The following is a 12,190-nucleotide window of genomic DNA, read 5'->3' as shown; positions in this document are numbered from 1 at the left end:
TTCCAAATGATGAAGCTCCGAAAGATATATTTAAAAATCTGTTTGTGTGGCACACACCTGTAATCCCAGCACTTGGGAGGCTGAGGCAGGGGAATCATCGCAAGTTCAAGGCCAGCATGGGTTACACAGTGAGTTCAAGGCCAGCCTGAACTGGGTAGTGAGACCCTGTCTTAAAAAACAACAATAACAAATCTGCTTGTGTGCTCCATCCAGGTATTAGGATTCTACTTGCTAAAGCATTCTAGATATTTAAAAAAATAAAAGGCTTAAAGGTAAGCCAAACATCCTCACTTTTCAGATGAAAAAACTCAGGCTAGGTAAAAAATTCAGAAGAGCTAGGTAGTTGTTAAGAGGCCAGAAACTAGGACCTGTTGCTTTCTTACTGTGTGGTCACGAGGAAACATCTTCATTTTATAAAGAACTTGAGGCACTAATAGTTACATCTCTTAGAACTGTTGTAATTAAGTGAAAATCTATATGAAAAAATGTTTCATAAACTGGAATTCAATTCATCACACCTTATCAGAAATGTTTATGATTTCTACATACTTTCAATGAACAACTTACACAGTTTATACTTGCACCAGGTACTGTTTTAGATACTTTATACACATTATTTTGTGTAGTTTCATAACAACTCCATGAGATAGGTCACAGTATTATTCTCATTTATAATAAGGAACTAAAGCTCAGCGAGAAAGCATCTTGTAATTAAAATATAAGGATTTTCCCTTGTGATTCTAATATCCCCTGGCCTTTCATAGGCATGCCACTTGGAAAACGAAATCTCCATAACACGACTTTTCTCTCAATCCTAAACCTGTGTAGTGTCTCTTCGTCTCTCTCATTCTAAGGTTTGAATCAAAGACCCCTAATAATGGAAGGCAACACTGTTCAACAGATGTTTTTCTCCTCCTAGGACTGCCTAAGAACTACCAGGACCAAGAGAACTTATGATGGGTTCAAGTCTCTAAATGATTTGTGGAAAACAGAAGAAATAGCAGATCAATAATGAGAAAACATGGCTTGGTTTTCTAAAATAGAACAGAGACAGATATCACAAAGCACACAGGCCAAGAGAACTTGACGTATTCCAGGTAAGATTCTAAGATACAGTGGTATTTCGATTCATGAACTTAATTTGTTCTACAATTTTGGAAAAGATAGCCACATTTGTGTTTGTGTGGGAAAGATGGTCCCAGTTGTTTGTCACCCCATGCAGAGTCTGCAAACAAAAACAAAATCTTGCCAAATGGTTCTGTTTGTGAACCAAATTGTTTGCAAACAAAAGCATTGGTACCACTGTATTATCAAATAAACTACTAGAAAAGAAGTCAGTACGGTGAAATCATTCCAAGCTAACCACATTTTTCCTTCTGGCCAGTGACTAGACTAGAAAAACTGGTAACTAAAATCGACAAGTATTTGACAGTATGTCATGATAAACGTGTAGGTAAGATTTTAAAATCCTTGTGAATGTGAAGGAAATTCTCTGCTGCTATGCTCTGTGAATTTATCTATGTTCCGCATTTTTTATCAGTGTCTTTGATTAGAACACATAGAACAGGCTCATGAAATCTGCAGCTGCCCAAAGATTGAGCTGCAGAGATAATGTATCAGAAGAGCTAGGATTTAAAAGACTGAAAGCACCAGTGTGGGAATGGTGGTACATGCCTGTAATTCCAGCACGTGGAAGGCTGAGGCAGGAGGATCACTGAGAGTCTGAGGCCAGCCTGGGGTACACTGTGAGACGCTGCCTCAAGCATTCAAGTACAGACACACACACACACACACACACACACACACACACACACACACACCCCTAAAATAAAAGACTGAAAGTGATGAGTTAAGTCTTACATTAAGAAAAATCAGATTTAAATGTAAAGTTCTATGCATTATACTCAAATATCCACAGACAAACAAGGACAGGATATGAATGACAGGTAACCACACAAAAAAAGACTCAAAAAATTTAGGTGACTTAATGCAAATAACTAGGATCTCAAAAAACCAATGTAGGGCCAGGGATTTAGCTCAGTGGTTCCGCCACCTGCCTCGCAAGCGCAAGGTCCCAAGTTTGATCCCCGGTACCAAAAAAAAAAATCCAATGTAGTCTCTAAATACATTTTATTGAAAATGTAGTATTCTATAGATCTTAAATGTCATCAGATCATGTACTCAATAATCTACCTGTGAAACCTACCTCAATTTGTGGGAGTGGGGTATACACTAGAGTGGTAGAGCACTTGCCTACTATACACAAAGTCCTGGGTTTGATCCTTAGCATGGGGGTTGGGGTGGTGTGCCTTACACCAGATGAGAATGACCAGGATAAAGGTAGTACAGAGAGAATATTGGGGGCAGAGGAATTCACTCTCCTCCACTCACTTGAGCTTGGGTGCCACCCTAGGACCATTCTATATAACCCCAGACCAAAGCACATGTGGTCCTTTTTCTTCTCTCTTGCTCTCGATCCTGAAAGCCTTGGAATCTATCTGTGGGATCCACCACATGGTTATAAAAGTACTTGAATCCTTGTAATGTAAAAAATAACAGAAGGTACTGGAAGAAAGTAATCAAAAAGAACATAAGCGCTGTCTTCAGACAATGCTACTTTATGGAAATAAGATTCCACCATCAAATCTGAATTAGAACCAGAGGGTAGCCAGGTATGGAGGCGCACACTTATAACCCCAGAACTCAGAGGAGTATTGCCGCAAGTTCCAGGGCAGCATGGGCTACATAAGGAGTTCAAGGCAAGCCTGAACTGCACAGCGAAACCCTGTCTCAAAACAAAAACCCTAGTGGGTAGAAGTTAAAGTAGGAGAGATTTTTAGCTCAATGTAAAACATTAAGTTTTTTAGTAAGTGAAATGGGCAATCTCTTGAGTGAGGGATAGAATACAGCCAACATTAGAAGCTAAATGACTTGGCAAATTTGTCTTAAAAGAGACTTAAGCAGAAGGACCACTGAATAGACTTCCAAGAGTCCTAATTCTGTATTTGTCTTACTATACTACCAAGGGAAAAAAAAACTAACCAGCTAATCTATTTCACAGCTGTCTCTATGCAGGCAGCATTTTGACGGTTACTGTAGTCAGAAAAGAGGCTTCTACCTAGACTGGGGAGACAACATTTGCATGTATCAAATACAGTATAAGTATGATCAAAAAGAGTATAATCATGAAAGTACAGAATTCCATGCTGTGTAGTAGAATCGGATAGAATGAGCACAGAAGTTTGGGAAAGAATTATGCTTCAGAAGTAGAATAACCAAGCCGGGGATTTAGCTCAGTGGTTCCGCCGCCTGCCTCACAAGCGCAAGGTCCCAAGTTTGATCCCCAGTACGGAAAAAAAAAAAGAAGTAGAATAAGCAACAGGGTCCATGAAGGTAGCTAGATCTGATGTAAGCACTGAACAGTGGAGGATGTGACCAAGGGAACAAGAGAAGTCTTGGAATGCAAAAGGGGGGCATGAGCAGGTATAAGCATGCCCAGTTCACAGCCACAAATGGTGCAACTATGGCAGTGGTGTGTGGGGAGCAGTGGTGGGAAAGATCCAATTGTCTCACTGAAATTCAGACCATGGAATTCAGGCAACAAGGGAGGAAACAGTTCTACTCAAAGGTTTCAATCACTTAAGCAACAAGATAAAAATTCTGCCTAAGGATGCTGAGTGTAGCAACCAAATGGAAGATGACCGAGAATGATTAAGAGACTGAAAACAAGGAAATCAGACAAGAAACAGGGAGAAACTCAACTAGATGCTATCTGAGATTATAGGGATGGGAGGAATACTTTACAAAAGTAAGGTCTCCTGGACTCAGCTGGTAGCCTCATATGGGAAATGACAAATATTATTCAGAGAAAAAGCCAAGTTCTGTTTGCATAACTGGAAAACAATGGTGAGACTGACATAAGACAGCAACTGAGAGAACAGAGAAGTTTGTTCCACAGTGACAGAAGTCTTCAAAGCCAGAAACTGGTGATACCATTTACACAGGTGCCAGCAGAGACAAGGAGCAGAAAAGAAATAGAGAAGCCCTCTAGATAACTGCTATCTAGGTTGGGGAGAAGGACCCTAGAGCTCTCTACTCACCCAGAACATATCTCCAATTCTCACTGTCAACCATACTCTCATAGGAACAACCCATCCAGGATAGGATGGAGCACACATTTTTGTATCATTAATGTCTTTCCCATTTCTCTCCATATCCTTCTTCCTCTTCACGGCACACATTGAGTCCTACTTCTTTTTTATTTTTTTCTCTATTAAATTCTTTTATTGGTACACTGTAGGTATACAACACAATTACATTTCTCATTGGGAGTTGTACCTTTACATAATGCATCTTGGTTCTTATTTTTTCCCCATTCCTAGCCCTCCCTTCACCCCCTCCACCCTTCCCTATTTACAAAGACTTTATTTCCATTTTTTTCATTTCTCATCATTTTTCCTTTCCCTTCTTTCCTTTCCCCTGCCCCTCCCACTACCCCTACTCCTTTGGACCTTTTCTTCCTATTTTGCATTATCGATTATTCATTCTAATCATTGGTACATTTTAGGTATACAATATAATGACATTCATCATTGGAAATTTGCACCTTTACATAGTCTCCCTTGGTTCTTATTTTTCACCCTTGCCCAGCCCTCCCTTCAACCCCTCCCTTCAACCCCTCTATTCCTCCCTATTTACAAAGATTTTGTTCCTATTTTTCCATTTTCTCATATTAATCCCATTCCCTTCTGTACTTTTCCCTAGCCCTCCCACTTCCTTCCCCTTTGCCCCTTTTCTTCCTATTTCACATTACCTAGTATACATTTTAGACTTTATTTACGCTTTCAGTTTCTCACACCAGAGAAACTATTCAGTATTTATACATATGTGTCCTATTTATTTCACTTAAGAGTGTCACCTCAATGTGCATCCACTTAGCTATAAATGTCTCTAATTTCTCATTTTTTATGGCTGAGTAGTACTCCATTTTATTTTTAAAAACCCACATTTTCTTTATCCAGTCTCCAGTTGATGGGGATTTGGGCTGTTTCCAAGTTTTAGCTATCACAAACTGTGCTGCTATGAACATGGGTGCACATATATCACTGTGGTAGGATTCCTTTAATTCTTTTTTTTTGGTACTAGGGATCAAACTCAGGTCCTTCCCCTTATGATTCCTTTAATTCTTTGAGGAAGATCCCCAGCAGGGGAATAGCGGGGTAAAATGGGACTTCCAGTCCTAGTTCTTTGAGGTATCTCCATACTGATTTCCACAGTGCTTGCACCAGTCTACACTCCCACCAGCAGTGGAGCAGGGTTCTTCTTTCCCCACAGCCCCAACAGCATTTGTTATTGGTTCATTTCATGATAGCAGCCATTCTTTCTGGAGTAAAGTGGAATCTCAGCATTGTGTTCATTTGCATCTCTCGAATGACCAGTGATGTTGAACATTTTTTCATGTATTTATTTGCTATTTCTACTTCTTTCTCTGAGAAATGTCTGTTCATTTCAGATGCCCATTTTCGCACTGGGTCTTTAAATTTGGGAGGTCTGATCTTTTTAAGTTCTTCATAGATTCGAGATAGTAGACCTTTGTCTGAGGAAAAGCAGGTGAAGATTTTTTCCCACATTGTGGGTTGTCTCTTCACACTGCTGGTGGTTTCTCTTGCTGTGCAGAAGATTTTTAATAAGAAGAGATTCCACCTGTTGATTGTTTGTGCTAGTTCTTGGGCAACTGAGGTTTTGTTCATAACATCTTTTCCTACAATGATGTCTTCAAGGGTTCTACCTAATCCCTGTTCCAGCCAGTTTAGTGTTTCTATTTTAATATTTAGATCTTTAATCCATTTTGATTTTAGTTTAGTGCATGGTGAGAGATATAGGTCTAGTTTTAATCTTTGCCAAGTTGAAGCCCAATTTTTCCAGCACCATTTATTAAAGAGGTTACCTTTCCTCCAGTGAGGGTGTTTGGCTCCTTTATCGAAGATGAGATGGCTGAGTATGTCTGGGGTTGCTTCTGCATCTTCTAATCTGTTCCACTGGTCCTCAGGTCTGTTTCTTTCCCAGTACCATGCTGTTTTTATCACAGTAGATTTATAGTAGAGTTGCAGGTTGGGGATTGTGATACCCCCCTGCCATGTCTCTGTTACCTAGAATTGCTTTTGCTATTCTGGGTCTCTTCTGGTTCCAAATAAATTCTTGGATTGTTTTCTCAAGGTCCATGAAGTATGCTGCTGGGATCTCAATTGGAATTGCAATGAATCTATATAGCAGTTTTGGAAGTATGGCCATTTTCACTATATTGATCCTTCCTACCCAGGAGCAGGGGATGTCTGTTCATTTTCTGATATTATCTTCAATCTCTCTTTTCAGAGTGCCATAGTTTTCAGAGAAGAGGTCTTTGATTTCTTTTGTTAGGTTGATTCCTAGGTATTTCAGTTTTTTGGATGCTATTGTGAAAGGAATTATTTGCCCTATTTCTCTCTCAGTGAGTCTGTCATTGGTGTAGAGGAAAGCTATTGATTTTTGTATGTTGACCGGCTACTTGACTGAATTTGGTTATTAAGTCTAGAAGACTTTTGGTGGAGTTCTTGGGGTCTTCTATATACAGTATCATGTCATCTGCAAATAATGACAATTTGACTTCTTCATTTCCTATCTTTATTCCTTTTATTTCTTTCTCTTGTCTAATTGCCATGGCTAATGTTTCCAGAACTATATTGAACAAGAGTGGTGATAGTGGACATCCTTGTCTTGTTCCTGATTTGAGTGTGAAGGATTTCAGTTTTTGACCACCTTTAGTATGATATTGGCTGTAGGTTTTTCACAGATGGCTTCTATCAGTTTGAGGTAGAGACCATCTATTCCAATTTTTTGTAGGGTTTTTATCATAAATGCATGTTGGATTTTGTCAAATGCTTTTTCTGCATCTATGGAGATAATCATATGGTTTTTGTCCTTGGCTCTATTGATATAGTGTATTACATTGATTGATTTGCTTATATTGAACCATCCCTGCATCCCTGGGATGAATCCCACTTGATGAGGGTGTATGATCTTCTTGATGATCTTCTGCATTCTGTTTGCCATTACCTTATTAAGGATTTTTGCATCTACGTTCATTAGTGACATTGGCCTACAGTTCTCCTTTTCGGTTGGGTCTTTCTCTGCTTTGGTGATCAAGGTGATGCTTGCTTCCAGGAACGAATTTGGGAGTAGTGCTTCCCTTTCAATTTCATTGAAGAGTTTAAACAGTAGTGGCAGCAGTTCCTCTCTAAATGTCTTGTAGAATTCAGCAGTGAAGCCATCAGGGCCCGGACTTTTCTTAGGTGATATTTTTAATTACATTTTCAATTTCGTTGGTTGATATTGGGTTGTTCAGAATTTTTAGGTCTTCTTCATTCAACTTCAGTAATTCATATGTATCTAGGAATCTGTCCATTTCTTCTGTGTTGTCCATCTTATTGGCATATAGGTTCTCGAAGTAGGTATTGATGATCCTCTGGATTTCTGCTGGGTCTGTGGTCATTTCACCCTTTTCATTCCTAATTGCATGGATTTGGGCCTTTTCCTTCCTTTTTCTGATAAGGTTCACTAAGGGTTTGTCAATTTTGTTGATTGTGTAGAAGAACAAACTCTTGGCTTCATTGATTTTTTTGTATCGTTCTCTTAGACTCCATTGCATTGATTTCTCCTCTGATCTTTATAATTTCTTCCCTTGTATGAGCTCTGGGGTTGTCCTGCTCTTCTTTTTCTAGAAGCTTGAGGTTCAGCATCAGGTTGTTTAATTGGGCTTGTTCTGTTTTCCTAATATGTGTATTCACTGCTATGAATTTCCCTCGTAAGACTGCTTTCATTGTGTCCCATACATTCTGATATGTTGTACTGTCATTGTCATTTAATTGAAGGAACTGTCTGATTTCTTCTTTAATTTCCTCTATGACCCATTGGTTATTCAGAAGTGTGTTGTTCAATTTCCACATGTTTATGAAGTTTTTCGAGTTTCTTTTGCTATGGATCTCCAATTTCATCGCACTATGGTCTGATACTATACAGGGGATAACTTCAATTCCTTTGCACTTACTTAAACATGTTCTAAGTGTGAGTATGTGGTCCATTTTGGAGAATGACCCATGTGCAGCTGAGAAGAATGTGTATTCTGATTTTGTGGGGTGGAAGACTCTGTAAACATCTGTTAAGTTCATTTCTTCAAGAGTTCGATTGAGTTCTAGTACTTCATTACTTAGTTTTTGTCTAGTTGATCTATCTATTTGTGACAGTGGGGTGTTGAGGTCCCCCACTACAATTGTATTAGTGCATATATGACTTTTCATGTCCATTAGTATTTGTTTTATATAGTTGGGTGCACTAATGTTTGGTGCATAGATATTTATGATTGTCACCTCTTCCTCTTGGATTCTTCCCTTTACAAGGATGTAGTGTCCTTCTTTGTCTTTCTTAATCAATGTTGGTTTGAAATCTACTTGATCTGCAAAGAGCATAGCTACTCCTGCTTTTTTTCGAGTTCCCGTTGCATGGAGTATTGTTTTCCACCCTTTAACTTTCAGTCTATGAGTTTCATTTTGAATTAATTGTGTTTCTTGTATGCAGCATATTGTTGGATTTTGCTTCTTGACCCATTCTGGCAGTCTATTTCTTTTGATTGGTGAATTGAGACCATTAACATTGATGGTTATAACTGAAACATATTGACTTGTCATTGCCATGAGTTTTTCTTTTTGTTGGGTTCTCCCCCTTTACATTTAATTTCTTGTCATGCCAGATGGGTTCATTCTGCTTTGCTTCCTGGGGTTGTGATCCTCAATGTCTGTTCCTAGGATATTGTCTAAAATTCTCTGGAGTGCTGGTTTGGTATTCATGAAGTTCCTAAGGTGCTCTTTGTCATGAAAGTATCTTATTTCTCCATCAATTCTGAAAGATAGTTTCGCAGGGTATATCAATCTGGGTTGGAGGCTGTTTTCTTTTAGGGCTTGGAATATGTCACTCCAAGCTCCTCTTGCCTTGATGGTTTGTGTTGAGAAGTCTGCTGTGATTCTGATGGGCTTTCCTTTGTATGTGATTTGTTTCTTTTCTCTAAGTGCTTGTAGAACTTTGTTCTTCTGTTGAGTTTCTGGAATCTTAACAATTATATGCCTATGTGTAGATTTTTTTGATCAAGGCTATTTGGAGTCCTATATGCATCACTTATCTGTATGTCAAGTTCTTTTACTCTGCTTGGGAAGTTTTCTGCCATCACTTCTGTGAACAGATTTTTTATGTCATCTGCACTCTCTCCTGTTTGTTCATTGACTCTGATGAATCTTATGTTATTCTTCTTTGTATCATCTAGCAGCTGCTGGATTGATTTCTCATGTTCCCTTATAACTTTGAAGCAATTTTTCGTTTCCTGGTCACTAATTGCAATCTTATCTTCTATATCTGAAATTCTGTCCTCACATTGACTCATTCTGCTGTGTACACTTTCAATGAAGTTTTTCATCTCCTGGAAATCTATTTGCATGTGTTTTATGGATTCCATTTGTTTCCTATGTTGGGATTCCATCATGTTCCTCAGCTCCTCTCTAGATTTATTAATCATGTCTTGCACTAGGAGCACAATTTCTCCTGTTATCTGAGAAATTATTTCTGATTTCATTTTTTCCAGATCCCCTTTTGTTGCCAGTTTAGTGGGCCCAGGTGGTTGAGTATCAGAGTGTTCCATCTCATTTCCCTTTGGGGTTGCTGTAGGTGATCTGGAAGTCTCGTTTTGAGACTTATTTATGTGTTTTCTCATTTCGACTGGGGGGGGGGGCTGTTGGCGCCTGCATGGATTACCTCCTCTGAGCTGGGAGAGGTGGGACAGGGGCCAGGAGCAGCAGTAGGGATGGTGGCCCAAAAGTCCTTTCCTGTGGGCTGGGAGTAGCAGGAGGCATGGTGGTTGGGAAGCCTCTTCCTCTGGACCAGGAGCAGTGGGACGGTGGCCAGAAGCCCTATCTCTGGGCCAGGAGCAGCGGGACTCAGTACTGTGGTCTGGTGGTCTGGTGTCCTCTGAGTCTTTGTAGTGTGGAACCAGGTGGCTGTACAGAGGAGCCGGGGGGGTGGGGGTTGAGTCCTACTTCTAATGACACTTCAAGGCTCTCCCAAACTATATCTGGTCTTCTCTCTGAACTTCTAGTACTCACCATCTGCATAAGCCCATAATTCAGGAGATCTATTCTTTTCTTTTGTTGTTTGGTACCGGGGATTGAACTCGGGAACTTGCGCTTGCGAGGCAGATGCCAGAACCACTGAGCTAAATCCCCAGCTCAGATCTATTCATATTTTTCAGATTTTCTAGCTATTGGCCAAACCTCCACAAAGTCACTGAAAGTCCAGCATTAAACAGGGAAACTAAAGCAAAAAAAAAAACGCAAGCATCTTTCTAAGAATTTACTGAATGACCTAAGCACACATAGAACAGAAAGAAATCCAATTTCTGTGTACACCTCAACTAAGCCATAGGCCACTGAACCTGCAAAGACACTGGGATCTCGGAAAGGGCTAATTTATATATATATCTTCAAGGAGTCTTGCCCACTACTTTACCAAGACCAAAACGAGCCAACACAGACTCACCTGACATTCCTCCTTCCTGCTGTTGTATTTTTTCTGGGTCTTCATTCATGCTTATGGTCTCATAAACACCATCTTTTATCATTCCCATTATTACATGTAATTTTCTCCACTTAATTGTTCCCTTCACTCCATAAGTATGCCTAAACTGCCTTCCTGTCCTTTTCCAGGCTCCTTACCTATTTGCCAAATACAAAATTCTCTCAACTTTATCACTTTTTCAAGGAACCAGCCTCTCTCTCTGCTTCCATTTCTGTACTACCAAAATGCCTGACACAGTCTTGGTGGCTTCTTAACTGCTCTATAATCTGGCTTACAGCTCAGATCAAATTCTACCCAGCTTCTTGTTCAGGTCTAATATCATTTTTCCTAGGGATGTTACTTTAATTTCCCCTTATCTGGAAATACTCAATTCCTCCTTTCAACTCCCCAGCACTTTATGTGTACCTCTTTTCCTGGAACTTTTATTAGTCACCTAATACTATAGCAGTTTATGTTCATACCTTCCCTAGTGGACTAGATGGTGATGATGGTAGTGACGGAATATGATTTATCTCTATGGTTCCATCACCAGTTTCATAACAGCAAGTTCATAAACATTGGCTGAAGGACTCTCTAATATGTAATATAAATTGTGAAGTAGAGACCACAGCCACCAAGCTCAGAAGCAGGATATCTGATGACGTAGTCACAGATTGACATATTTTTTTATCTTTGGACTCAGCCATGAAAGTGAAGGACTATAGTAAGTTTCTTCAAGCTCTTTTCCAGCTGTAATATGATCTTCCTTGAATTAATATCAATCAGTAAAGGAAATCAAGGACCAAGCTCAGCCCCAAGTTCCTCTTGGTCTAAAAAACAAGTACAAAAGAATATTTCCTTTCCATTTTCTTTCTATAGACAAAATATCCTAGAAGCAGAGTCACTTAACACTGAACAATCAGGGAGGAAACAAAATAGCATGGATCACTGCTAACCCCATCTAACTCATAGGTGCAGTTCTTGGTAGCCCCTTTCGTACCATGTTAAAGTGGCTTCGGCAGCATCCTTTACCCTCATAGATGCAGGGTTTGGCTCCTTATCTCCTTTGTATTTGACTTCTTGATCACTGTTCTTGGACTTACTTCCTGAGATACCCAGTTCTACAATCTCCAGTACTTCTTTAAGGCAGTCCTTGAAGCAGAAAGGGAGACAAATTTTTTAAATACATATTATAAAAGATAAGGAATCCATCAAAATGCTAACAGTGGTGATGTTTTAACAGTGGTAGTAGGCTCCAGTTTCTAATTTTAATAGGTAAATATTGATAAAGTAGTAATATAATAAATTTTCTACTCCCTCTCCAAATTTCTTAGAAGAACTAAATCTGAATGATCAGAGAGCAGATAAGAAAACTAGGGCTGGGGATTTAGCTCAGTGGTTCCACCACCTGCCTCACAAGCACAAGGACTTGAGTTCAATCCCCGGTACCAAAAAAAAAAAAAGAAAACTAGATTCAATTTTATTAGTCACAGAAATTCCTATACAATTACCATGGACCACAAATCATAAAAGGCCAAATGAAAGAGATAAAACAGTA

At 39.4% G+C, this 12,190-nt stretch overlaps 1 protein-coding gene across 7 annotated transcripts in view; it reads right to left on the bottom strand.

The window, feature by feature from the left end:
• Ralgapb (Ral GTPase activating protein non-catalytic subunit beta) overlaps positions 1-12,190 on the bottom strand; it is a 100,369-nt gene that overhangs the window by 29,876 nt on the left and 58,303 nt on the right. For all 7 annotated transcript variants that reach the window (XR_015442033.1, XM_004867777.4, XM_004867779.4 and 4 more), the window contains one exon: positions 11,633-11,784. Coding sequence is in view for 6 of the 7 variants with exons in the window: in XM_004867777.4 (XP_004867834.1) it covers positions 11,633-11,784 (152 nt within the window). In the remaining variant the exon portion in view is untranslated. The remainder of the gene's footprint in view (positions 1-11,632; positions 11,785-12,190) is intronic.

Source organism: Heterocephalus glaber, unplaced genomic scaffold (assembly GCF_053883595.1).
Source record: "Heterocephalus glaber isolate CG9 unplaced genomic scaffold, H.glaber_assembly_v1.0 deba00001532, whole genome shotgun sequence".
Lineage (NCBI taxonomy): Eukaryota > Metazoa > Chordata > Mammalia > Rodentia > Bathyergidae > Heterocephalus > Heterocephalus glaber.
The sequence above is the reverse complement of the archived record's forward strand: the minus strand, read 5'-3'. Positions and strand labels throughout refer to the sequence as shown.